This window comes from Pinus tabuliformis, chromosome 4_2, assembly GCF_031772625.1.
Source record: "Pinus tabuliformis cultivar Carrire ecotype Pingquan chromosome 4_2, CPIR1, whole genome shotgun sequence".
Lineage (NCBI taxonomy): Eukaryota > Viridiplantae > Streptophyta > Pinopsida > Pinales > Pinaceae > Pinus > Pinus tabuliformis.
This window is the reverse complement of record NC_142304.1, coordinates 329,251,358-329,277,770: the sequence shown is the minus strand read 5'-3', so window position 1 is coordinate 329,277,770 and position 26,413 is coordinate 329,251,358. Positions and strand designations below refer to the sequence as shown.

Sequence of the window (26,413 nt, the reverse complement as noted above, 5' to 3'; positions counted from 1 at the left end):
CACGAAAATTGGTGGAGAGGCTAAGGCACAAGAGATCTCCAATACCCAAAAAGGGTTTTCCGCAGATTCTAAACAGTTTGGAAGATATTAAAATAATTAATATTTTTAATGGAGTCCCTAAGTCTAAACTTAGGGAAAATAAAATATTAATGTGAATTAATATAAAACTGTGTTAGAATGGTCCAAAAGTCATGGATCAAGCCAGATCTAATCTTATCCATTGATTAGGGACTTAATCTCGGTCGTTGATTTGTCAACGAGAAGAGTATAAGAGGAGGCTTGAGGGTCACTTGGAGAACACACCAAGAGATCAAGATTTCGACTTTCTAGGGCTGAATTTGTTGCGAAAGTTGAGAGAGTGATCAGAGTTGCAGTTGAGGGGCAATGAATACAGAAGCAGAGAGGCAGAGATAACACCGGGAGGGTCAGCGCAGTAGCCGGAGAGGGGGACGTAGAACCAGCCAAGGGTTCATGCAAAGCCAGCGAGGGCTCACGTAGAGCCAGCCAGGAGCTACGCAATGCCTCAAAGGGTCAGTGTGAGTGACGCGGAGGGCCAGTGCCTCCAGAGGTTGACGTAGGCCAAACCATAGTGATGTTGGGCTAACGCTGGGCCGGAGAGAGGCCGATGTTGGGGATTCGTGGGGCAAATTGGAGCTGTGATGCTGTCGGAGTGTTTATCCTGGGTTTCAGCCGGAATATCTGCTTCCAATTATAGAGGTACTACTGCCGAGATTTTTCTTTGTTGGGTGAGCCGGATTTGGCACCCAGATTGTATTCTGAAATTGCTTAATAAATCAAACCCTTATATAGCTGCATCGGTTTTCCCGCGTTGGTTTTTTCCGAGGACATTAGTCCAAAAACAACGGTGTCACCTGTGTGCTCATTTCTATTTCCTTCAGTTGATGATCTGTAATGTGTTGAGCATGTACTTGTATTTATTTCCAGTATTTACATGGTAAATAACTTGTTAATTAACAGAACAAGTAGGTAGGAATAAATTAGTAAAGTGCATAAAGGGTTTCTAACATGTCAAACTCAGAAATTACAACATTAATGTCTTTAAGCTACAAATGGGGCTAACCAAGTATCCTATTAGGTGGTTTCTACTTTTAAAGGGGATAGTATGCCCAAGGTACATCCTTTAAAGGGTGGTGGCATGTGATAAAGAGATGAATGGAGTAGGCAATAAAAGGGGAAGCCTTAGGCCACATGCTGGGGTACAAGGGTAGCTAGTAAAAAGGAAGTTCACACTTAGGTATATAATGTATAGGAGGCAGCAATCGCGGTACATGAAGTGCCCCAGCCATGATTTTTTCACCCTTCTTTATATGTCTTTTGCCTTTTATGATTTTTTTTAATTAACTAATCGGGGCTCACGGGATAAGAGCATGATGTGTAAGATATAGCAATGGATACCCCCTTTAAGGTAGGGTGGTTCATTGCATGCTATGGGTTGGGACAATCATGGGCAAAGGGAGAGGGAAAGCTAACCCTATGTGGACCCAATGGAGGAATGTGGACCCAGGTGGGAGAAATGACGAATGGGATTATAATGAGTGGAAGGGGAGTGATATATGTGGATGGGGGAGCAGGAGCACGCAACCAAAATCAGGGTTTCCCATGTAGTAACATCCCTAAAGCCCAAAGGTCAATGAAAGAGATCCCATGGGACTAGGGTCCAAGGTTAACATCCAAAATAGGTCAAGAGAACAAGAGCACAGACCTAGCCCACTCTTTTCGTCAAATCCCCCCATTAATGCATGCCCAGAAGTATCCATAACATGCAAACTACAACACTCAATTACCAAATGACAAGGCATACCTTTAGATTCGGGAGGCCCACCTTTAAACATACGATCATGACAAATGGGTGAGGAACCACATGGTTGGCTCCGGTGGCGGAGAAATGGTGAACCTGATGGGGGATTTGATAGATCAAATTTTCCTTGCAAGTTATGTGAGCAGTGTATCACAAGGAGAGTATACCGATTGAAATTCAACCTTACACAAATTTTAAGACATTAAGTAGGACTTTCCACAAAAACAAATCTAGAAATCATCCACAGAGCCCTAAATCATTGGAAGATATAGAGACAACCAAACTGAACAAAGCACCTCTGAAGATTCAAATGGCAAGGGGGTAGAGTGGTGGGAGGTGACCATGAGAGTGGTTCTTCTTCAACATTAGTTTCTATAGTCAACCCCATAGTTGCCTCATCATTTTTTATTCTTAGAACCATACCTAGTGCACAACCATCTATCATGTCAACTCTTACAAAAAAGGAGAAGGGAGAAGTTGACAAGCTACTGGGCAAGTGTCTTCTATGGAGTGGCGTTCCCTTCAGCATTGCCAACAACAATCCATTTTACCATCCCGTGGTTGATGTTATTGCTATTGTTGGCCAAGGGTACAAAGCCCCCTATGATGACTTGAGAAGGTGTATTCTTCAAAATGAAAACGTCGAATGCACTGCAAGATTGGACGAGTTCAGGGCATCATGGGCACAAACGGGGTGCACTATGATGCTAAATGGTTGAAGTTTTGAACTGATCAAACGAGTAGAACCCCTATTAGCTTCTTGGTTAACTGTCCCAAGGGGGGCAATGTTTATGAAATTTTTTGATGCATCTGCACATATCAAAGATGCATGATTATTATGTGATTTGTTGGACATGTTCATTCAGGACGTGTGTCCACAACATTTTGTCCAAGTCATAATAAACAATGCTACAAGTTATGTTGTTGTTGGCAAGATGCTTATGGAGAGGCATCCTAACTTATTTTGAACACCTTGTGCTGCACATTGCATTGACTTGATGTTGGAGGGCATAGGAAAATTCCTTTTATCAGGGATATTGTTGAATCACCAAAAAGCATTACAAAATTTATATATAATCATGCATTTGTGCTTCATATGATGAGAACATTCACCAATAACAAGTAGGTGGTGTGCCCTGCTATTACACAGTTTGCCACTAGCTTTATATCTCTTCAATCTCTCTTGAATTCTATGTGGGATGTGAAGAGAATGTTTCTTTAAAAGGAGTGGTGTATTTTGTCATTTAGCCGCAAACCAAAGGGAGAGGCCATATGCTTGCTTGTTTCATACCAAGAAAGCTTCTAAGAGGGAGTGCAAAAGGTGTGTACATTACTAAACCTTTCATAAAGGTTCTTCAATTAGTTGATCAAGACAAGCCCACAGTGGGCTACTTATATGAGATCATGGATAGGGCCAAAGAATCCATTTGCAACTATTATGAAGATAAGGGGGATGAGGAGTTTGAGAAACAACAATTGATATGGGGTGTGATTAATGAGCAATGGAACAATAAATTCCATCATCCAATTCATGCTGCAGGGATCTACCTAAACCATGCATTTTCTTACTCTTGTGGTTTCATATTTGATGTTGAGGTCATGGATGGATTTTCCACTTGTGTTCAGAAGATGGTGTCCTCTATGACAGAATGTGCAGAAATTTCTAAGGAAATGGAGATATACAAGATGGCAAGTGGCACATTTAGCTTTGACATGGCTATCCATTATAGGATAACCAAAATTTCAGGTAAGGTTTAGTTTGATTCAATTTTCATATTTCATTGTCTCTTAAAGTTCATGCTTTCCTTCAAATTTCAAATTTCAAATTTTTTTCTTATGTTTCTCTTATTTGTTGTAGATGCATGGTGAAGAAGTTATGGTGGCAGAGGACCCAATCTCCAAAATCTTGTCATTTGAGCGCTCAGCCAAACATGTAGCCCCTCTGAATGCGAGCACAACTAGAGTGTATTTGTAAAAATGCACAGTAAGAAGCACAAGAAGTTATGAATTTTCCAATTAATTTTTTGAATTCATTAAATAATAAAAAATATAATTTATTATTTTTATAATTATTACTTTATAGTTTATGACCCTCTTACAAGTTAGAGACCCAGACCCTTAAAGACATGGTCTACGTCTACTATAATCTCCAATTGTGTGTGAGGCAACTTGAGAAGACCTAAGGTGGAGGCCATCTCATTGGATGGGATTGACACCACTTCTCCATGGAGGGTTGAAGCCAAGAGGCCTGTAATGGAATCGGCCCTTGATTGCTTAGAGACGGAGGTAATGGAGGGGGTAGCAGTGGCTGGGGAGGAGGAGGAGGAGGAAAAAATGGATGAGGATGTGACACCACCTACCATGGTCACCCGTAAAGAATGTGGTTTACCTCCTCTGGCTCCTAGTTCTTCAGCTTCTAGAGGGCATCAGAGTCCAACACCAACCACGGGGCCGCCTTCATCTAGAGGGAAAGCTATTAAATTTTCTCGCAAAATGGGTAGAGGAAATCATTAGTTACTTAGTGGTTATGAGAGTACATTATTATATTTTTTGTTGATATTTTGAGGCCGAGTTAGGACTCAGGATTCAGGACATTATTCACCGTAGCACTAGACATATTACACATTGTATATATTAGTTCTCTTTTCATATTTATGTGTCAATTCATTTATTTTAAGTTGTGGATGCTTTAGATACTAAAAAATGAATTGTTTTGTATTATTTTAATTTTGTCAATTTTTTTGCTGATTTTTACAAGTTTTTCTTTTTCCGAACCCTCTTCGATCGTACTTATTGCAACATTGGTACAAAGCATGTAAAATGAATATAGCAATACACAAAAACTTAAGAACAGAACAAAGAGTTGCTAAAAACTAGAGTGTTTTCATTAATAAAAATACTCATAGGACCAATGCATGCTCTCTATTCCTTTTATGTTCAATTAGTAATGGTGGGGTTCCCTTTTGTCCCATTCCCTACTATTCCTTGAAATTTGGGGGTTCTAAGAAGAATTTCGGCATAAATCACATGTAGAAAACCTTTGTCAACGTGTTTCAAACCAACTAGTGTGGTTCATCGTCAGGACAAGTTGTAGGGGAGTGACTAGTTGGTTCGGAAAGCGTCGACAAAGGTTTTCTACATGTGATTTACACAGATATTTTTCTTATAATTGTTATGGATCACAGAAGCCTCAATTCAACAATTTGGGGGTTCTCTTGAAACTAGGGTTGTAGGGGAGCGCCCCTGCCCTCGATCTTGCTCCTAATGCGCGCTCCGGTAGGGAGCGACTCGGGATCAGAAAAACCGCTCCCTGGTTTTCTTGGGATCAATGGAGGGAGCATCGCCCTCGTCGCTCCGAGAGCGATTTTTCCAATTGGGGAGCGGTCGGGGAGCGATTGCTCCTGACCTCTCCCCAATTAGAAAAATCGCTCCCAACCGACGGAGAGCAACGCCCACACGGCCTAGAGAGAGGCGACGTCGGAGTGGAGAGGAGGAGGGGGGGAATAAATAAACCCTCTCCCTCTCATTATTCACTTCATCCTAAGTGAGAGAGAGCAAGAGAGAGTAGCTTGCAAGGGGAGATAGGAGGCCAAAGAGGTAGGATCTACACTCTAATCTAGCAAAAATTTTTATGTTCATTGCTAAATAAATAGATAAATAAAATTCTCTATTTCCCATTCCCATTCCTTTTTTTTCTAGATTCAAAACTTCAAATTTCAAACATCATGGTTATATTGCTTGGCATTTTCTTCTTCTTGGTTCCTTTTTTGGTTATTATGGTGTTGGAGAGTAGAAAAAGGAGGGTTGAACATGAAGAAGTGGGTTATAGTGGATTTGATGAAAACCCCAAAGAGGAGTACCTTGGTGACAAGATGGAGGAGAGAGTGAACATGATTCAGCTCAAAAAACTAAACAAGACCAAACCCCATTGTGGAAATATGCTACTAGGCCTGAAGCAGGGAAAGGGGGTGGAACCACTAAATTTCACTACCCCCATTGAAACAATAATTAGACAGGTTCATACACCCGTGCTAGAAAGCACCTCTGCGGGAAAAGGCCATGGGATGGAGATAAACAAATAGGAATCAAAACTTGTACAGGTGTGTCAGCAGCAGAGAGAGCCAAATACATAAGGGAGAAGGAGGAAGCCCAATACAAATCTAAAAGATCAAAGGGTTTCTTTGAACCAAGCTCACAATCACATGCACAAAGAAATCCTTCAGCATCCTCCTATGGCAGTGGATATGGAGGCACAGGGTCACCAAACATCTCTTTAATGTGTAGAACCATATTAGATTTCCTTGATGAAGGGTGTAGGAATGATGTGGATTCAAAAGTTTACCGATTTCTCTATGCATGTGGGATTTCATTCAATGTTCTTCACTCACATTATTGGCATGAAATGGTTTCTGCCATAAATGATGCCCCTAAAGGATACAAGAGCCCTGGGTATGACAAGGCTAAAACCGTTGGACTCTAAGTCACCTGACACGGGGATTCGGAATTCGTAGGATATGGGGATTCGAGTCTCTGATTCGGACACGTTGACCCCCTGGAACAGGACACGTAGGATTCGTTATATATTATTATATTATATATATATATATATATATATATATATATATATATATATATATATTAAAAATTAGATATTTCTTACACAAATTCTCATTAATGATACAAATTTGTTGATTTCAATCTAGATGTTAGTTTTATTGTTTACAAAGTAAGTTAGTAACATTATAGCATGCATAGTACATGCAAAATTCAAATATCTGCATAAACCCTCACAAACCTCATAATTCTTCATAAACCCTCCCAAAGCTCATAAACCCTCATAAACCTCATAAACATAAACCTCATACCTCATAAACCTCATACCTCATAAACCCTCATAAACCTCATAAACCCTCACTTTTTTGGGATTCGAATCCCAAAATCAGGACACGAAGTGTCCTAACAGGACACGACCAGGATTCGATGGTGTCTTGTTAGGACACGTGGTGTCCCATTTTAGGATTCGAATTCCCATCGAATCGTGTCGGATTCGTGGGATTCGGACACGTGGCTTGTTTTGGACAAATCCAGTTTCATAGGTTCGACTTGATCATGAAAAAGCAAAAATATCACATTCTTTGAGTAGAAGGCAAGCCATTGATAAGTGTTCTTGTTTTGTCTATTAGTGGTGCCATCTTTCTTTCAGCATATGATTACTCAAACAGATTCAAGACCGACATCAACATTGCAGAACCATTACTTGAAACAATTGAACGTATTGGGCCATACAATGTCATCCAAGTCATCACTGATAATGTTACTAATTGTAAGGCAACGGGAGCAATTATTGACGATAAATACCCCAACATATTTTGGTTTGGGTGTTTGGTTCACACAATGAACCTTTTGATGCATGATATTATTAAGAGCAAAAACCATCAATACAAATCGATTGGTGATTTGTACAAGAGAGGCAAACAAATGATAAAATTTATTACAAATCATAGCAATACCAATGGGCTTTTCCGCAGTCACTCAAGATTGGAGTTGTTGAAGATTGTGAAGACTAGATTTGCTAGCTATTACCTCACCTTTAAGCGCCTTTTGAAGGTAAGAGAGTCATTGGCTAGCATGGTATCAAGTCCACACTCGCAGGTATTAAAGGAAAGGACTACAAATGCAGCTAACAAGCAAGGTTTTGAACAGGTGGAAGAGACCACTCTTGATGGCCAGTTTTGGGCACGTGTGAGCCAACTTGTATACACTGATTCACAATTGTGTGTGTACACGGTGGAATAAACTTAATGTTCCACTACATGCCTTGGTGTATATCCTTACGCCAAAATACTACTCTCCAACTTGGTTGGGCCAACCTGCACCTGGGGGTGGGGTTAGGGTCAAACCCCATATGGATCCAGAGGTAGCTACAGGATATATGGAAGCATTAGACAAGTTGGTACCTAACAAGGAGGAATGTGTTAATCTGCGTCTTGAATTAGGCAGATACTTCAGTTGCACTGGTTTGTTTGGTTGAATGTTGTGTAGATGATTGAGTTGAAATACATTCTCACTGAACGGTTTATATTGTAAAGAATAGCACAGAGCTATATTCAGTGTATGAATGCATTTATGTAATGCCATTCATTAATGCAAAAAATGATGAAGATTTTCTGCGCTTTATTAATCTAATTGCAACTATTTGAGGTTAAAAGAACTAAAACATATACTTCTCATATTATAGTATATAGTATAAAAAATTAAAAATTTAACAAGTCTGGGCTGAGTAGAGGTAAGTTTGTGGCATTGTCATCTCTGTTTAGGGCTTCGGTTGGGTACAGGAGTCTGCATAGGGAGGCCGAGGTCTGTTCCTTAGTGAACAGTGAGCTGTTTTATGTAAACAGTGGCATGAATCAAGCCCTACAGCTCAGCGTTTGACAACAACAAGGAGGAGGGACTATGCCGCAGCTGTAGGAGGCAAATTGAGTGTATAAAAGTGGACTGACAGTTGTGGCTTATGTTGCAGAGAGTCCGAAATAGCAAGAAATTGTGACATTCATTCCGACAAGCCTTTAAAAGAACCCAAAGAACCCAAGAATCTAAGAACCCATTAAAGGAAAAGAACCCAATTTTTTTTTTGAAGAACCCGGTTCTTCATGGAAGAACCTGGTTCTTCTGGGTTCTTCTAGGAAGAACCCGTACCCGAATCCGGTACTTGGGTGCGGGAACCCGTGCAACATAGTTTGCTAGCTATTACCTCACCTTTAAGCGCCTTTTGAAGGTAAGAGAGTCATTGGCTAGCATGGTATCAAGTCCACACTCGCAGGTATTAAAGGAAAGGACTACAAATGCAGCTAACAAGCAAGGTTTTGAACAGGTGGAAGAGACCACTCTTGATGGCCAGTTTTGGGCACGTGTGAGCCAACTTGTATACACTGATTCACAATTGTGTGTGTACACGGTGGAATAAACTTAATGTTCCACTACATGCCTTGGTGTATATCCTTACGCCAAAATACCACTCTCCAACTTGGTTGGGCCAACCTGCACCTGGGGGTGGGGTTAGGGTGGGGTTTGGGCATGTGTGAGCCAACTTGTATACACTGATTCACAATTGTGTGTGTACACGGTGGAATAAACTTAATGTTCCACTACATGCCTTGGTGTATATCCTTATGCCAAAATACTACTCTCCAACTTGGTTGGGCCAACCTGCACCTGGGGGTGGGGTTAGGGTCAAACCCCATATGGATCCAGAGGTAGCTACAGGATATATGGAAGCATTAGACAAGTTGGTACCTAACAAGGAGGAATGTGTTAATCTGCGTCTTGAATTAGGCAGATACTTCAGTTGCACTGGTTTGTTTGGTTGAATGTTGTGTAGATGATTGAGTTGAAATACATTCTCACTGAACGGTTTATATTGTAAAGAATAGCACAGAGCTATATTCAGTGTATGAATGCATTTATGTAATGCCATTCATTAATGCAAAAAATGATGAAGATTTTCTGCGCTTTATTAATCTAATTGCAACTATTTGAGGTTAAAAGAACTAAAACATATACTTCTCATATTATAGTATATAGTATAAAAAATTAAAAATTTAACAAGTCTGGGCTGAGTAGAGGTAAGTTTGTGGCATTGTCATCTCTGTTTAGGGCTTCGGTTGGGTACAGGAGTGTGCATAGGGAGGCCGAGGTCTGTTCCTTAGTGAACAGTGAGCTGTTTTATGTAAACAGTGGCATGAATCAAGCCCTACAGCTCAGCGTTTGACAACAACAAGGAGGAGGGACTATGCCGCAGCTGTAGGAGGCAAATTGAGTGTATAAAAGTGGACTGACAGTTGTGGCTTATGTTGCATAGAGTCCGAAATAGCAAGAAATTGTGACATTCATTCCAACAAGCCTTTAAAAGAACCCAAAGAACCCAAGAATCTAAGAACCCATTAAAGGAAAAGAACCCAATTTTTTTTTGAAGAACCCGGTTCTTCATGGAAGAACCTGGTTCTTCTGGGTTCTTCTAGGAAGAACCCGTACCCGAATCCGGTACTTGGGTGCGGGAACCCGTGCAACATAGTTTGCTAGCTATTACCTCACCTTTAAGCGCCTTTTGAAGGTAAGAGAGTCATTGGCTAGCATGGTATCAAGTCCACACTCGCAGGTATTAAAGGAAAGGACTACAAATGCAGCTAACAAGCAAGGTTTTGAACAGGTGGAAGAGACCACTCTTGATGGCCAGTTTTGGGCACGTGTGAGCCAACTTGTATACACTGATTCACAATTGTGTGTGTACACGGTGGAATAAACTTAATGTTCCACTACATGCCTTGGTGTATATCCTTACGCCAAAATACTACTCTCCAACTTGGTTGGGCCAACCTGCACCTGGGGGTGGGGTTAGGGTCAAACCCCATATGGATCCAGAGGTAGCTACAGGATATATGGAAGCATTAGACAAGTTGGTACCTAACAAGGAGGAATGTGTTAATCTGCGTCTTGAATTAGGCAGATACTTCAGTTGCACTGGTTTATTTGGTTTTCTGCATGCAAAGGAAGATAGAGACAGATTTGATGCTCTCACATGGTGGGAATCATATGGCGGCATGGGACTTTTTGCCAAAATTGGCAAAAAGAGTTCTCTCACAAGTTGTAAATACTTCTTCTACAAAGAGGTGTTGGAGCACCTACAGCTTCATACATAATGCGAGAAGAAACAGACTCAACGAAAACCAGGCAGAAAGCTTGGTTTATGTGCACAATAACTCAAGGTTGTTGAGTCATTACTGTTATCGGGCTTATGAGGATCCAACATATAAAATTTGGGACAACCACCCAAAGAACAATAATTTGGAGGATGGCACTATACATCCTGAAGAACTAGAAGCAGAAATTATCAGAGAGGAAGATGAAGCAACAACCATGCCACCCCCACCATCCAATAGCAGTGCTTGAGTTCCAAGTTTTGCTCTTTTGTTGCCGTCGCCTTCATGTACATCCTCACGTGGAGGACATGTGCCTTCTAGTTCTGGTCGTGGGACTATGCAGGAAGAGACTCCTAGAAGACCACCACGACGTGCTCAAAAATTAGACATTATTCGTGGTGGCAAGAGGAAAATGTAGATGATAGATTTACTTGTATTTTCTAGTTTCTAGTAGTTTTTATAACCGTTGACTCTTTCATATTTATTATGATATTTTTTGTAAACAATATATGACAATTTAAGTTTGACGTTTGAAGTTGGCAATTATAACTCATTGGTAATGAATTATGAATATGATGCTTCGTGAAAGTTGAAAGTTTTTTCATTTCATTTTATAACATTTCATTTCATGTTAGATATTATTTGTTGTAATGGTTACACTTAACTTACAAGTACAACTTTGATGATCAATGATGATAAATGTTACAGTTATATATTGAATTTCGAAAGCTTGAAACTTTAAGATTGATGAATCATGATTCATGAGACTCAATATGTTGTATATTACTAACTTGTGGATGTGGTTGACGAAGATTATAACTTCTAGATGATTGTTGTTATATGATTCAATCTATGTTTTTTATGTTTTTTATATCTAATTCATCATTCTACATGTTTTTGTTGACATATATGCATCAAAATATAAAAAATATATATATATTATATAAAAACACTCCAGGATTCGCTCCCAAACCGGGAGCTTCTGAAAATGTCGCTCCCGCTCCGAAGTAACCTTGCTTTAAACATCCTTGAAACTCATCCTCATATTCCCAAACTGCTCTGGAACATTATTTTCCAATGGGAGACCTCCATCCCCGTGTCACCATCAAATGATGTAGGCAATGGTAGGAGATCCCCCTTTTGCAACATAATTGTTACACTTGCAATATTATCATCTACCAGTTAGTCTAATGGACGCCATTATTATCTGACTTGGGTTAAGGACAACTAGAAAATTTCAAAGCTCAAAATTAATTACAAAATACTCTTCATAAGCACAAAGAATGCCTATACTTTAGCTAGGATACAGCAAGAATGCCTATACTTTAGCTAGGACCAGATAACAAAATATTCTTAAAAATACCAAAAAGGAAACAAGTATGACGATAAACTAGTAAGCCATTACAGAATATGTGATTAAGGAAGAAAAGTTAACTGGCAACAGAAAAGATAGCTAATAATAAGGAAATTTTTCATGCACAAATGCAACATGTTAATCATGTGAAAGAACAAAAATATACCATAAAAACGAAAAAGAAAAGAAGATGATGAAGAAATATGCCATACTTGTTTTGCAATGGAGCCAGTAAGCATTCCCATATCCCTCGTGAGACGTTGAAGAACACGAATCAAGGGAGGCAGAAAAGGGTCAATAAAACTCTTCTGCCCGTCCGCTAGTGTTTTTATAACAGAAACTGCAAAGCTTATCATCGAATTAGCTATGCTAGTCTCAAGTGAAATCTGAGGAGCAGTAACCGCTATAAGATGTTTCTGAATCAGTTCCTCAACCTTTGATTGCAATAGTTTTATGTCTGGTGGTGTATTCATAGCATCTAATGGAAATGCATCAAAGACCATTTTTAACAAGGTACATAACGATTTCCCTATATCCAATAGCTTGCTGTTAAAACAAGGCTCTAGTAGCTGCAAAACAAATACAAAGTAAATGAAATCATCAAACTAATATTAAAAACGCATCAAAATGAACTGTTTCAATCATAGAGCAGTGGAGCATCTGATTTGGTTGAGTACAAGCTATATTAAAACCAAATCATAATGAAGTCGTTCAATCATAGAATGGTGGCGCATCTGATTTGGTTGAGAACATACTTGAGTTATCTGGTGAACATTGTTACGAATAAACAGATGTGGCTGCTTTTCTAAAACCTTATTCATGACATCAAGGCCCTGTGCAAGAGCTGTCGAAGGATCTTTGTTTTGCCCTGAAGGTTGCAAACTGCTGAGTAACTTTTCCAGATAATTAAACTTTACATTAGCTGTTGGCCAAACCTCTAACGCCTGTGATAGCAGCTCTAGTGCCTGTTTGTACATTGAAGACATTTCTTTATCCTTGGGTTCTGTAACCAAAGCAACCTGCATCATACAACATGAAGCAGTTTTCAGATAATAAGATCAATTACAGTAACTAACACTCTATAATACTTGAAAGTTGAAACTAAACCCCAAATTCCCCTTAATAGATTACAGTACTCTCAACATCTCTAACAAAATTTGGCATGCAAATATTCAAATTTCACACCACAATCTGTGTTAGAGTAAGCCCTACCCAGGTCTCCGGTGAGACAACATCAAGGATTCTTTATAGAACTCAGAACAAATTCCTCTGAAAAGGCACTAAAAATATGGACGTCTTAGAGACCACAAGAAACAATGTTACTTATCCCATCTGTGCATTTCTGTTCCCATCCTTGATTATTGACTAACTGCAGTACACTCTAAAAGCAAAAAATGGAACCGTATGTGTTAGGTAAGTTGCACAAAATAGTCACCAAGAAATCTTTTGCTGCATTACAGGCCATGGTTCAAACTCCAAAGCAACTATTGGAAGAATAAAATTGCTAGAAAGCAATGGTACAGGCTAGTACAAACCAAATAATAAAGTCAAATGAATGTTGTGTAGGAAAAATCCATTACAAATGAACAATCATACACTTGAGCAATCACAGTAATGCCAATGACTCAAATCTATTACTTTTGGCAAATTGGAACTGCCATGATTATCTGAGTTTGTTCATTTGAAGAATTAGACTACCTTGATTACCTGAATTTATTCATTTGGGGGATTCAAATAACAGTGATTAGATTACCAAAGCTTGTCTTCTGGGGGAATGGAACTACCACGGCTTATCTTTTTGGGGAGGGGAAATGGAACTCCATGATTAGCTGAGTTTATACATTTGGGGGTTTGGTGTTAGATTTTGGGTACCTTAGAAGGTATTTCTGGGACAAGACAACCCACCAATAAGTTGTTTGTTGGGCGATTTACCCAAAAGTGGGGTTCTGGGCCCAAGCAGTGGGTTTAGGACCAAAAGAGAAATAACTATTTATTCTAAGGGTCAAAAGGCTAAAACTCTAGATCTAGAAGGTTTCCTACGTGATGCAATGAAAAGGATAAATAGAGGAGGCCTAAGGTGACATCCCACACCGTGTGCAAGAGAAGATGTAATTTCTCTTGTGCTAAGAGAGCCCTAGAAGGGCCAAGATCAGCTGATGAAGGCTGAGATCATCCATAGAGAGAGGCCGCGGACCCTAAAGAAGGTCGAGAGTTAATGAGAGCAGCCGAAGGCTGCTAAAGCAAGGATGAATATGTTGGAGACCTAACCGAGGTATGTTCTGAGTATTGAAGAAGTGTGAAGCCCTAGTTTTCTTGTTGCAGGTAGACCACAGCAGGAAAGGGGTCGAGACCCTCAGATCTATATGCAGAAAAGGGCCACAGGCTGGTTGGGTTGATTGCAGGCCTGTGAAAGGGTGGGTTTGGAGGACTGGGGCCTTGAGTTGAAGGCCGAGGAAAAGGTTAGCAGTTGTTGACAGTTGTGGGTCAGAAACTTAGAAAAGGCCGCAGGGTGGTGATTAGGGCCTAGTATGGCCAAACACAACTAGATCAGGTAATCCAAGCATCAGATCTAAAGGGTCGAAGGCAGTGTTGCGGGGGAGCGCCCCCCCCCCCCCTCGCTCCCGCTCCCGATCTGCGCTCCGGGCGGGAGCGACTCGGGAGCGGGTCGGGAGCGCGCTCCCTAAAAAAAATTTCGCTCCCTGCCTTTTCGGGAGCGTTTTCGGGAGCGTTTTGCCTTTTTTGCATTTTTTTTTTTGTAGTAATGTTCGAAATGCAATTTTTTTTGAAAGAAACAAATAGTTTTTGAGTGGGGCAACTTAATGATCAAGTCTAGGCCCTAGTATTGATATGCTATTCATGGTAATGTTAAATTCTTAAAGTAAAAGTGACATTTTCTTTAATTTTCATTTTCATCCTTTTACTTAAATTTTTAACATTACCATGAAATGACTCAGGATGTTTGAGAGTGGTTTCGTCCTCATTGGATTTCATATGGAGAAAGTAGAATTTTAGATTTCATTCAAAATCCAGCAGACTTATCAGTTTTTCAGGATTTCAGGATTGGGGGATTGCAATGTTTCCATTGAATTTTGTCATGTATTAGGGTATGGAACTCATATTTAATCAAGAGTACCAATCCCTCTATGTACCTTGATGTTAGTGACATTGGTTGTCGAACTCCTCTATCATGACCCTTCTAAAAATGTACGCATCACTCAAACAAAATCTTGACTTGACATGCTATGCTTTTTCTATCTTATGTTAATGCTTAGAGGGTGATATTAATGACAAAGATCCCTATACAGATACAAAGGTAATGACAAAGATACCTCTGGATATTAATGCTTGGAGGGTGATATTAATGACAAAGATCCTGATTTTGCAACAAGACTAAAAAATTAGACATTTCTCGTGGTGGCAAGAGGCCCAAGCATAAGAAATAGATAATAGATTTACTTCTCTTTTCTAGTTTCTAGTAGCTTTTATAACTATTGACTCTTTCATATTTATTATGATATTTTTTTAAACAATATATGACAATTTAAGTTTGAAGTGGGCAATTATAACTCATTAGTAATGAATTATGAATATGATGCTTCATGAAAGTTGAAAGTTGTTTCATTTCATTTCATTTTATAACATTTCATTTCATGTTAGATATTATTTGTTGTAATGGTTACACTTAGCTTACAAGTACAACTTTGGTGATCAATGATGATAAATGTTATATATTGAATTTTAAAAGCTTGAAACTTTAAGATTGATGAATCATGAGACTCAATATGTTGTATGTTACTATGTTTACTAACTTGCGGACGTGGTTGATGAAGATTATAACTTCTAGATGATTGTTGTTATATGGTTCAATCTATGTTTTTTTATGTTTTTTATGTCTATTTCATCATTCTACATGTTTTTGTTGACATATATGTATCAAAAATTAAAAAATATAAAAAATATATATATTTTTAAAAAATCGCTCCCCGATTCGCTCCCAAATCGGGAGCTTCTGAAAATGGTCGCTCCCGCTCCCGCTCCCCGCTCCCAAGTAACATTGGTCGAGGGTCATCTAAAGTAAGCCAAGGGGCAGATCTAATGCTAAAGCTGTAGCAGAGGTCTGTGCTAAGATCCCTGGGCCTGGATAAGGCAGATCTCAAGTATTAAATGGCTGAAAGACTGATCTGTGAAGCTGTGGGTCTGATATGGACAAAGGTGAGTCCATGGCTCTGTCAAAGGGTGGCCAGATTGCCTAGGTTGAACGTGCAGAATGCTAAGGACAGATCAAGGGTGATTTGGTGACCAAGTTAAGCAGCTAAGGTTAAGAAAAGGGCAGATCTGAGATCAGTATATATTCAGAAGTCTGTTCACAAATGAAGTTGTGAAAAGAGTGCATTTCGAGGGTTAGTATGCAGTGGGTTGATGGAGAAATCTACTGTGAGTAAGCTCACTGTTGGATGGCTAATATACAGTGATCTGAAGGGCAGATCCACTGTCAGTAGCAGTGATATTATAGGCTGATGTACAGTGCATTTGATAGGTCAAATACCTTGTGAGTAGCTGATTTAAGGAGACAAAGGACTAGCCAGGTGTCAAGGACAACAAGAACTGAAAGGGATTATCTAGAAGGGCTACATCAGCGAGTAAGTTGTGTATTTGTTCATGTCTATTTTTCTGGGCAGATTACATATCTGAGGTAGAAGATTGCAAGTCCTAATTCGTACACTATGTATACTAGCTGTACTAGTGATTGTGGGCCATGATCCCTGGTACCAGAGCCCCATGATTCTTTTATTGATGGATAAATAAAATAATCAGGCTTTGGGCTCAAATCTGTGTATTGAATTGATTTCACTGCTTAAAATTTCCGCTGTGAAAGTGCTAGAAGATTGAGGGTTCCTAGTGTGTTTGTGTGTGTGATTAGCCTCAGACAAGATCTAGAGCCTAAGGAAAAAAATCAACAATTGGAACTAACTTATAATGAATTGAGACTTTACTTAAAAACTCATGACTCAATTAGAATACTTTTAGAAAGATGGAAAGGTAGCATGCCCAGGGTACAACATTATATTTTGTTATTATATTTATACAGAAAAAACAATATTGCATGAACAATATATAAAGCAACAGATCTCAGCAGGTATGAATTCTTAACAGTACCCTACACAGATAATTGCAAAATCTGCTTTAACAATTCCCTACACATATAATTGCAAAATGTGCTTGAACAGTTCTTACCCTTATAAGAAAGTTAATAATCATTTCCTCCATTGCAGCATTTGGTTTGTACTCTTCGTCAGATTGACCAGCTGATACTGGTGTACCAATATTTGGTGTAGAAGTACTGCTGGGAGACATTGCACCTAAAGTAGGGAGACCATTTTCAGTTTTAACTCTCTTGGTCAAATCATCTGAAAATCCTGAAGCATCAGATGGACGTTTAGCATTTATTGCTCCTCCAGTCAAATCACTTCCTGCTGCTGGAGTCAAACTTGGCATATCCATGGACTGAACATGCCCTTCTGTATCTGAAATTACCTTTGCCTCTGCTTGACGTTGTTTCTCCCATGCAACAACAAGCCCAGCAAGCTCTATAGCAAGACGTCTGTTTTCTGGAGGAGTGTTCTGAGGCAGTCCAAGCCGGCTCAGCGAGTTTACCATTTGTGGCACAAACTGGGCTCGACAGCTGTAAAATAGGTCTGAGTGTCGCACAATAAGCTGGAAAATGTGAATCAAATTAGCAACAGAATGCCCTTCTTCAACTAGGATTTTCTTTGTATAACGGATCCATAGAGGTATCTTGTACTCTCCCAAGGGCAATCTTCGTGGTAGTGCTGGTATGAGAATATCCAGGGCTTGCTTAACTAACACCTTATTCTCTGGCTGACACGTTCTTAAAAGAGCAAGAAATACCTATCACATAGGCATAGAAGTGACAATCATCATTTATTAGCACAATTTAAAATTAGAATTCTCCTGTTCAATGTGAGAAGAATAGAGAGAAAACATAAATGATCCACCAATTTATAGCATATAAATATTATTACACATGCAAAATAGAACAAAACAAAATATATAGGGATGAGATTTCAATGTCAGATGTTTTTTTAAAGGACACCACACACTGCAGGCCACCAGGGAAGTATTTTGAGAAGGAATTCTATACTTGTATGATCAGAATACATATATTTCCACATTACTATGCCCATGCACAACCACATTTCACAGTGCAGGCTTCTAGACACTCATGCATGGAAGGCATCAGTTACTATAGTAGTGATTCTGGCACCCACATTTATTGGTTTTCTTACAACAATGCCTACAAATGCAATGTCCTTAAATGCAGAACCAACATGCATCACACTTGCATTAGGAAAGCAATCCTAAGGACCCCAGGCCAACCTACAGTGGTCCAAACCAAAACAATTTTTTAAAGCAGCAATGCAGTGACAGCATACACTACAATAAACAAAGCATATAATACTAGCCACCTGACACAAGCAGGCAGCATGATATACATGGCCTACCCATTTTAAAGAGACAAAAGGCAGAACGTTAGGAATCTAAAGTTTATGCGTTCTTTAATTGATTGACTCCATCCCTACTTGATCTCCCATGATGCCCCCCAACTTCCTCCCACTAAAGGATGAAATTAATTGTAAAATCAGGGAGGATATTTCTTGGAGATTCATCCAACTTCTATTGACTGCATTCTTTTGGCCATTGAGCTCAAGCTGGTCACTCACTTTAACCATTTACTCCAGATCTTGGACAATATGGGAGGTGCAACAAGGGGTTCACAACTTCTTCCCCTTGGGACAGTACAACCAGTTCCTTTTAGCACTGGCTATCCTCCAGAGGATATTATCAAGCTCAAATGTGGTAGATATGTGTTGGTGGATGACTATTGCAATCCAAGCCGATCTTCACATCGACAAATTGAAGCCAGCTCCAATTTCTACTAAGATTATCCATACAACAAAAAGCTCGTTGAGATCTTTCCGATTCAGTTTGAATGAGGGCAGGATCACTTTGCATTCAAAAGATATGGCTCATTTACCTTTTGTGCAAAAGGACAAAAGGATAAAATGAAATGATTGATACTTATTTTGAGCTTAGGTGCTCATGTATTACTGTATTTTTCATTTTTATTTGTAATAGGAAATTAATACAAATGTGAGAACTATGTGGCAATGGTGCAAAAGATATGTAGCATTGCAGTTTCCTATTCTCAAGGGGATGATGAAAGTTTCATGGAGAGTTGAGATCTTCATTGAAAGTTGGATACCATCGTAGAGAGTTAAGATTCTCATGGGCACGATTGACAGATTTCCTCAAACCAATCCCTTGAATGGTGTCAGATCCTAATTTGCGGGAAATTGAGAGATATCATCTTCTTGATATGATGAGGTAGTTCTCAAACGAAGTATTACCTAAACCCTTTTGGGAGAGGGAAGAATTGGCTTGGATTCATTAGCCCTCCATCAAAGAGATGGAGCAAGTTGTAGGCTTGCATGTGGATTCACTTTCCCTTTGTAAAGGAGAGATAGCAGGTTGTAGGCTTGCTTGTGAATTAAGATGTCCTTTGGAAAGGAGAGAGCAAGCTGTAGGCTTGCTTGTGAATTTACTTGCCCTTTGTAAAGGAGGGAAAGCAACTTGTAGGCTTTCTTGTGAATTTTCAGCCATTTTTGTAAAAAGGAAAAGCCCTCTCTTGAAGAATCGATAAAGTCAGTTCGTGGATTGAAGTAGATGCAGAGACATCGCCCATGCAGGTGAACTCCGTTACCCATTGGTTGAGTATTGTCTTTGTTTTCATTGCTTGTTTACAGTTCATGAACATTTTCTTTATGCAAATGCAGGAAATTCAAAAACTATTTAACTGTATCTGAATTAGTATTGAGCCATTAATTACTAGTTTCACATCGCTATGGCTCCTCTTCTAATTATGATGATGGACAAGTTGTCACTATTGTTAGAAAGCTGATAAGGGCAGCATATTAGTTAATCTTTTTCCATTACTTGACATTTACTTGTGACACTATATTCTTCTTGTGATATTCATGCTTATGTTCTTATCTTTAAATAAATGCCAAACCATAAAGAGAGAGACACCAGAAATAGCCTCCAAGCCAGGGAAAAACCCCTCAAAGGGGAAAACCCACGAGAACTTCTTACGAAACCAATTTCAAAGGAGACTTCCAAGACCAAACCCTCGACCAGGACTCTCAACAAGATCAAGTCGACCAACCTGCCTTCCCACACACAATTTTCAAAGACAGCAAAGTAGACATTCTCCAAGAAGGGGCTCTTATATCCTTATGGTTCCATAGACAAAGTCTGCAACCTTCCATTGCAACTTCAGATCTGAAGCAATCACTAGAAACTAGGCCTCTCACATATGTAAGTTGTCCCAAGCAAATATAACAAAGATTCAAACCTTCATGCTTCTCTTCCCATTCTGGCTCTTCTAGCCTCTTCGCACTACTTGTCTTGGCTGCAGATCAGATCAGATATATGCACACTTATTATGTACCAAAGGAGGTTAAAGTCCCCTCCTTATATGGACTTTCCGAGTGACTCTTTAAGCCCACTCTAGGCCGACTTACCAATGCTAGCCAACTTGATCTTGGTAACCCTCTAGACACTTCCAAATACAATAATAATATTTCTTCATTTGATACAAGTGCCCAAATGGGTCTTTTACAATATGATAATGACCATGACTCATGACAAAAACCTAGAAGCATTCAATGGATGCTTGACCTAGTGACCAAAGACATAAGCATGAAACCCATGCTTCATAAATAATTTTTCTTTTACATTTTCTTTCTTCTTTTGATCAATACATAGGAATTACATCAAGACATGAGTCAAATGTCAATTATGAAGACCGAAACTAGTTACATTCTTAAACAATTATATCGTCAAAGGTGGCTTATAGGGTTAGTTAAATAGGGTAGCTAAAACAACCCCCACTAATGCCCAAATCCTACCAAGTGACATGCTAGTCCTTATGTGCATGCTTATGGATGTGCACCAACACAAGCAACAATGGTTGGCACTAGGTGCTAGTCTAGAGAGACTTTGGCAAAATCAATGCCCCGCGCTCATACCTACTTATAGCCAAAAGCAGCCAAATTGAATGGTGTTAATGGCTCAACCATCATGCTAAATCTTGTTGTGTTAACCTCATCGTGATAAGACAAAGTGAGTTCAAAAACAATTGTCACTATTCCTTGGATTCCATAATGATGGTGAAGTCTTCACCTTTCATGGCACACCAATGTTCTAGGATGTTTTCTTCTCTTGGAGTTTTACCACTTTTGCTTTCCATGGTTACATTTTGAGTTTACTCCCTCTTTATTTATTTTATTGGCTACTCTTTATTTCTTTCTTTCCTTGACCTAAGATTTTGGAGCTACTTAGGAGATGCTACATGAACTCCTTTTTTTCTTGTCAAATCTTGTTCTTCCAAATCCCACTAAGCTATTTTGGTCATCCAATGCAATTAATATCATTTCATTTCATTTATGAAATCCATATTGTTCAATGGAGGTAGCTTTTCAATTCCATTTATTACATGGGCTTTATTTTCCTCTCGACTATTCAAGGGTGCTTGCATTAGTTGAGAACAATCACCATCTTGCCATGCTAGACTGGATCTACATTGTACAAAATCAGCTCTTTGCATGAAGTAGAGATTGGCGAGAACTTTATCTTTGGTTGTTTTGTCTAATACAAGATTAGATGGAGGTTTCATTGTCTCTAAAGGGGATTGAAGCAAATAATTAGTAACATTCTTTATATGCCCAAGAGCAAATATGCAATGCTTTGTACATTAGATATGAATTTACTCTCAAATGGAGCCTACATCAAAGCTCTTTTAGAACAACTACACAAAATTATCTCCTTACACCCGACCTAGGACATTGGTGGTGACACTCAGAAGTTTTGGTCCTCCTACGAACCCTAATCATAGCATAGTTTTGAAGCTTGGGTGGCATGGGTCAGGTAAGTAATGTTGGATGGCCCTACTCAAAGAATCATTACTAGTTTATTTCCATCTCAAGAGTTCTTTAATGTTGGATGTTAAAAGTGCTTTTTCTTCTTATTCAGCCTCAACCCCAGCCACCATCAAGAGTGTTTTGATGCCACATCACCCAAGATCAACAAAGGACATTATCCAGAAAGCCTCTGATGTTGACATCTCAACTACCAATTCTAATGACAAGTAACACTAATTTCTCCTCCCTTTGTAACAATTGCCTCTAATTTTCAGCCAATATTCCTTAACTGGTTCTCCTTCACTTCAAGGGTTTTCCCATCTAGGATAAGCCAGCTATATATCTATATTCTTCAATATTTCTCTGTGTAGTCATTTTCATTTTAGGGTTGCTTCTTGCACACCACTCTTTACCTGCTTATTACTGCTGCTTGTATTCTCTAAAGCCCTCTGACCTATTATGGTCTCTAGTGGACATTAAAACAAATTTCAAATTCAAATTCATAAAAACCAGATATAGTCCAAGAAATTCATGTGGTGGGAATCTGAAGTCTCCAATTTAAGCTACAGTCAGAGACACAGAAATTAGCATTCTGGGTCCATCTAATTGTGACCATAGATGTTCAATCAGAAAGGAACATCAGTTATACAGCTTCAAAAGGATTTATAGGAGTGATCCTGAACTGTGTGAAAGAGGTCCGAAAATTCCTTGAATACACTGTTGTTTAAGAAGGTTTTCAAATGCTTAAAAGGCAAATTATCATCTCTCCAACAAAATACCAAGTACATTTGCAGATAATTATTTGTAATGGTGCTTTTGGTCATGATTTTTTGCAGTTGCCTTTAATAAGCTAGAAATTGTGTTTTACATTTTTCAGAACTCTTGGTGTTTTTCCTAGAAGACTGAGCTTAATGCCCTGATATTGTAAACAAGTGCAGCCAATTACAATTCTTGCTCCAGGAAAAGTAAAAACAAAGTGTTTTTTTTACACTGATAAAGTCAGCCCATTTAACTAAAGAATGAAGGAACATTTTCCTATGATATGCTCTACCTGGACGATAATTTTCTCTGGAGCTTGATAAGATACAAGAAAATGGCAAACATTCACAAAGGCCCACTGCTTGCTGGCACTATCATCTCGCTTGAGATGGTTCCAACCAAATTTAACTAAAGAATAAAGTCAGCCAATTTAACTAAAGAATGAAGGAACATTTTCCTATGACATGCTCTACCTGGAGAATAATTTTCTCTGGAGCTTGATAAGCTTCAAGAAAATGGCAGACATTCACAAAGGCCCACTGCTTGCTGGCACTATCATCTCGCTTGAGATGGTTCCAACCAAATTTGATAAGCTCTTTCCGATGGTGCACAAGATTCTCAGGGAGATACTTGAGAAAAAGTGTTGCTAGCTGCAAAAGCTCTATCCTCAAAGGCTCATCGTACTCTGCACTTATCTGGAATGCAGAATAAGCTGGCATCAAATTTGCAGCAAAGGGCTTGAAAATAATGCTTACTCAAAGTCAAACAATGAAAATAAATAGAATTGGAAACTGTATGTGCAATATTAATCTTAGAAATGGTCAGAAATCTAACTGCATAGAATACAAATAGGGAGTCCAACAGCAAATAAAAGAGCTGAAACAAATATCTTAGACTCTATACCTCTTCAGGTGGATCAAGCAACTTTTCAACAATAGTTTTTATAATAGAAGGATCAACAACATCCCAACTTTGACCATTTTGAAAGGCATGGACTAACATAGGAAGAATCAACATTTGCATAGCAACGACTAAGTGATCCTGTGTCAGTTCCTTAGACTGAAATAAATTCAGAAAATGCACCAGAAGTGCCTTCTTCATTTGAGGACTGTATCCTTCTGCAACCTGCTTCCAAGAATCTCTTCACACATTAGATGCATCTTAAGCAGAAGACCAGAATATAAGAAACTGTGCATTTTAGTTTATATCGGTAGTTTACAAAACACATCTAATAAAGTTCCACCAAAGAGTGAAGTGCCAGAAGATGGTAATTAACATTACCTCAATCATGTAAAATTCTTTTAAAAAGGTGTAGTCAATGCGAGTTCTGACCAAGAAAATTGATAACATATCAAATAAAACGCCAACTTCATTTTTATCATGTCTTAGATAATTTAGAAAACACTTGACAAGCCTCTTGCTTTCTTTCACCTGCATAAGTTGTTCAGGTATTAGAAACAGAATTTAAGCTCTAAGACTAAATATCATAAACTTCTTGCAAAGAAAAAAGCACACTTTCCTGCCCTTTTCAACCCTCCTTCCTTCCATCTCTCTCAATCAAGCATTCATAAAGGGCATACAAATCCCAACCAAAATGATTGTCAATGAAAATAATAATAATACACAGCAGAGCACCACCCACAGTCGCTAACCATCAGTGATATGGCCTTGTAGAAACCACTTATAGTTCTTTATATTTGTTTCCTGAGTTATTTATGCATAGTGAAAATATGGAAAACATTCAAAATCAATCATTGGAGATGAGCTTTACATCTAACACAGAAGTAAAAGAGAAAGTAGGTACAAACTTGAAGCCAGGTATCCTAATCGAAAATACAAGAAAACAAAATCGAACACACATTAACAGGTTGTGAAAGATATCAACTTGACAACTCTGGGTGAACTCTGGGTGGTGATTAAAACAGCGAAATCCCTACAGAGTATGCATTATACCCACAGTGAGACTGTGGGGCAATCTTGGGTATACAATTAAAGTGAAGCACATATCTCTATGGAAATAAGAATGAAATACAAGATATGCAGATATTGCTACCATCTACCAATACAAAATACCATTTGACAATACCAAATAAAGCATCTTGTATACTAAAAAAATAGAAAATAAATACAACATACCTGTTCCAGGCTGAGACTTTGTTCATGACATATGCGGCCTTGTCTAGAACTTGATTTCCACACAAGAACTAAAGCATCAAACACAGGACGGTTATTGTACAGCCAATCTGGCATCAATTTAACCAAAGCTGACACCAGTGAAATTCCCTGGAAATGGGCATCTGGCATCTGGCTCGCAGTTGTTGTAGTAGACTGCACTCCAACAAAATTATCTGCTGCTGCTGCAACTAAAGTATCACTGCTGCTTGTTACACATGGCATCCCAGCAGAATTACCAGCATCATCAGGCTTCTGTATCGCCTGTGGAAATGCATGAGCAATTATCTTATCTGGTGACTTGGCGAGTTCCTCTCTTAAGGGTTGCCCAGCTTCTGACCTGATAATATCCATAAATCTGATTCCAAGCAAAAGGAAACAACACACTTTATTGTTTCTTGTCACGTCATCAAAACAATAAAACCATACAGTACAACAACATATCTTATGAAAATTACCTTGTAAAATGTTTTGGCTCGTTCAATCGATCAAGAAAATAATCCACTGCCTCTGATGCATAACGATTTAAAAACTTAGTCAGTGGAAGACGATAAGGGCTATTCAGCTCACTATACACTTGTCCTTGGGGTAAGGCTGCTTCCAAGTCCATTGTTAATACCACAAGATCATCCAAGAATTTTCCTGCTGCAGGTGGCAGAAGATGGAAAAGCTCTACAATTGCTGCAATATATAGAAAAAAATATGTGATTATCATTAAATTATGTCATCTCAAAGAACAAGCATGTCCCATGTGGAATATAATCCAGATTAAAAAAATCATTTTAATACATTAACTAACCTGCAGCAATTTTTGGTTCCTCGCCAGCTTTCCAGGCTTTCTGACTTTGGGCAAGTTTTTCTGGTTCCAACCACTTCTTCAGGTGCTCTAGGAGTTTTCCACCCAATGTTACATTGAACCAATTAGATAGAAGTTCAAGTAATCGAGCTAAGCCTTGCAGAAGGGGCATGGTGAGGTTTTTAGTGTTAGCCAAATTCAGTAAAATTGGCCTAAGACTAGTCTGTAAGAGCTCTTTGGGTAGCTTTTGTTGCTGGATAACCTGTATAAAACAAAAGCAATCCAACATCATTATACAGACCAACTCTATATTTCACAATAGTTCCAATTACATCTCACATCATAAAGGAACAGTCTTGCAAAAGAACTATTTTGTATTTTAATTTTATTAAAGCCCTTTATATGTTGCTAGAAACCATTGTAAGAAGCATGTATATAATGGTTTAAAAATTGTTGAACTTACTTGGCGGAGACCATCTTTTGCAACAGCCACAATTTCAGGAGTCCGACAAGTGAGAGACTTGAAGAACATCGAAATTATCCGAGATCGTAACTCTGTATGATTAGGAGTTTTAAAATCTGCCCAGGCCATGGCTGTGCATAGAAGCTCAATACAGGCAGTTCGAAGCTTGGTCAAAGTCACAGCCAACTTTGGATTCATAAATTTCCCAATTAAAACAGTTTCATCTGCCTCCGCAATTTGCAATGCTTCTTGCAGGATGTTTACAAGCTCTTGAGTCATCTTTAAAAGTGGTGGCCGTAAAGCCAGACAAAAGTTTAAAGCCATCACAGTTCCTACCTGCACCAACACTAAGA

The 26,413-nt window shown here is 38.9% G+C and overlaps 1 protein-coding gene across 1 annotated transcript in view; it reads right to left on the bottom strand.

Annotated features, from left to right (window-relative positions):
- Positions 1-26,413, bottom strand: part of LOC149169283 (uncharacterized) — a 324,296-nt gene that overhangs the window by 69,728 nt on the left and 228,155 nt on the right. The window contains exons 15-24 of the mRNA XM_089428626.1: positions 26,061-26,396; positions 25,601-25,859; positions 25,260-25,482; positions 24,766-25,159; positions 23,911-24,060; positions 23,533-23,754; positions 23,103-23,324; positions 17,105-17,779; positions 12,625-12,888; positions 12,082-12,438 (exon numbers count right to left, since the gene is read on the bottom strand). Of these exons, the coding sequence (XP_089284752.1) occupies positions 12,082-12,438; positions 12,625-12,888; positions 17,105-17,779; positions 23,103-23,324; positions 23,533-23,754; positions 23,911-24,060; positions 24,766-25,159; positions 25,260-25,482; positions 25,601-25,859; positions 26,061-26,396 (3,102 nt within the window). The remainder of the gene's footprint in view (positions 1-12,081; positions 12,439-12,624; positions 12,889-17,104; positions 17,780-23,102; positions 23,325-23,532; positions 23,755-23,910; positions 24,061-24,765; positions 25,160-25,259; positions 25,483-25,600; positions 25,860-26,060; positions 26,397-26,413) is intronic.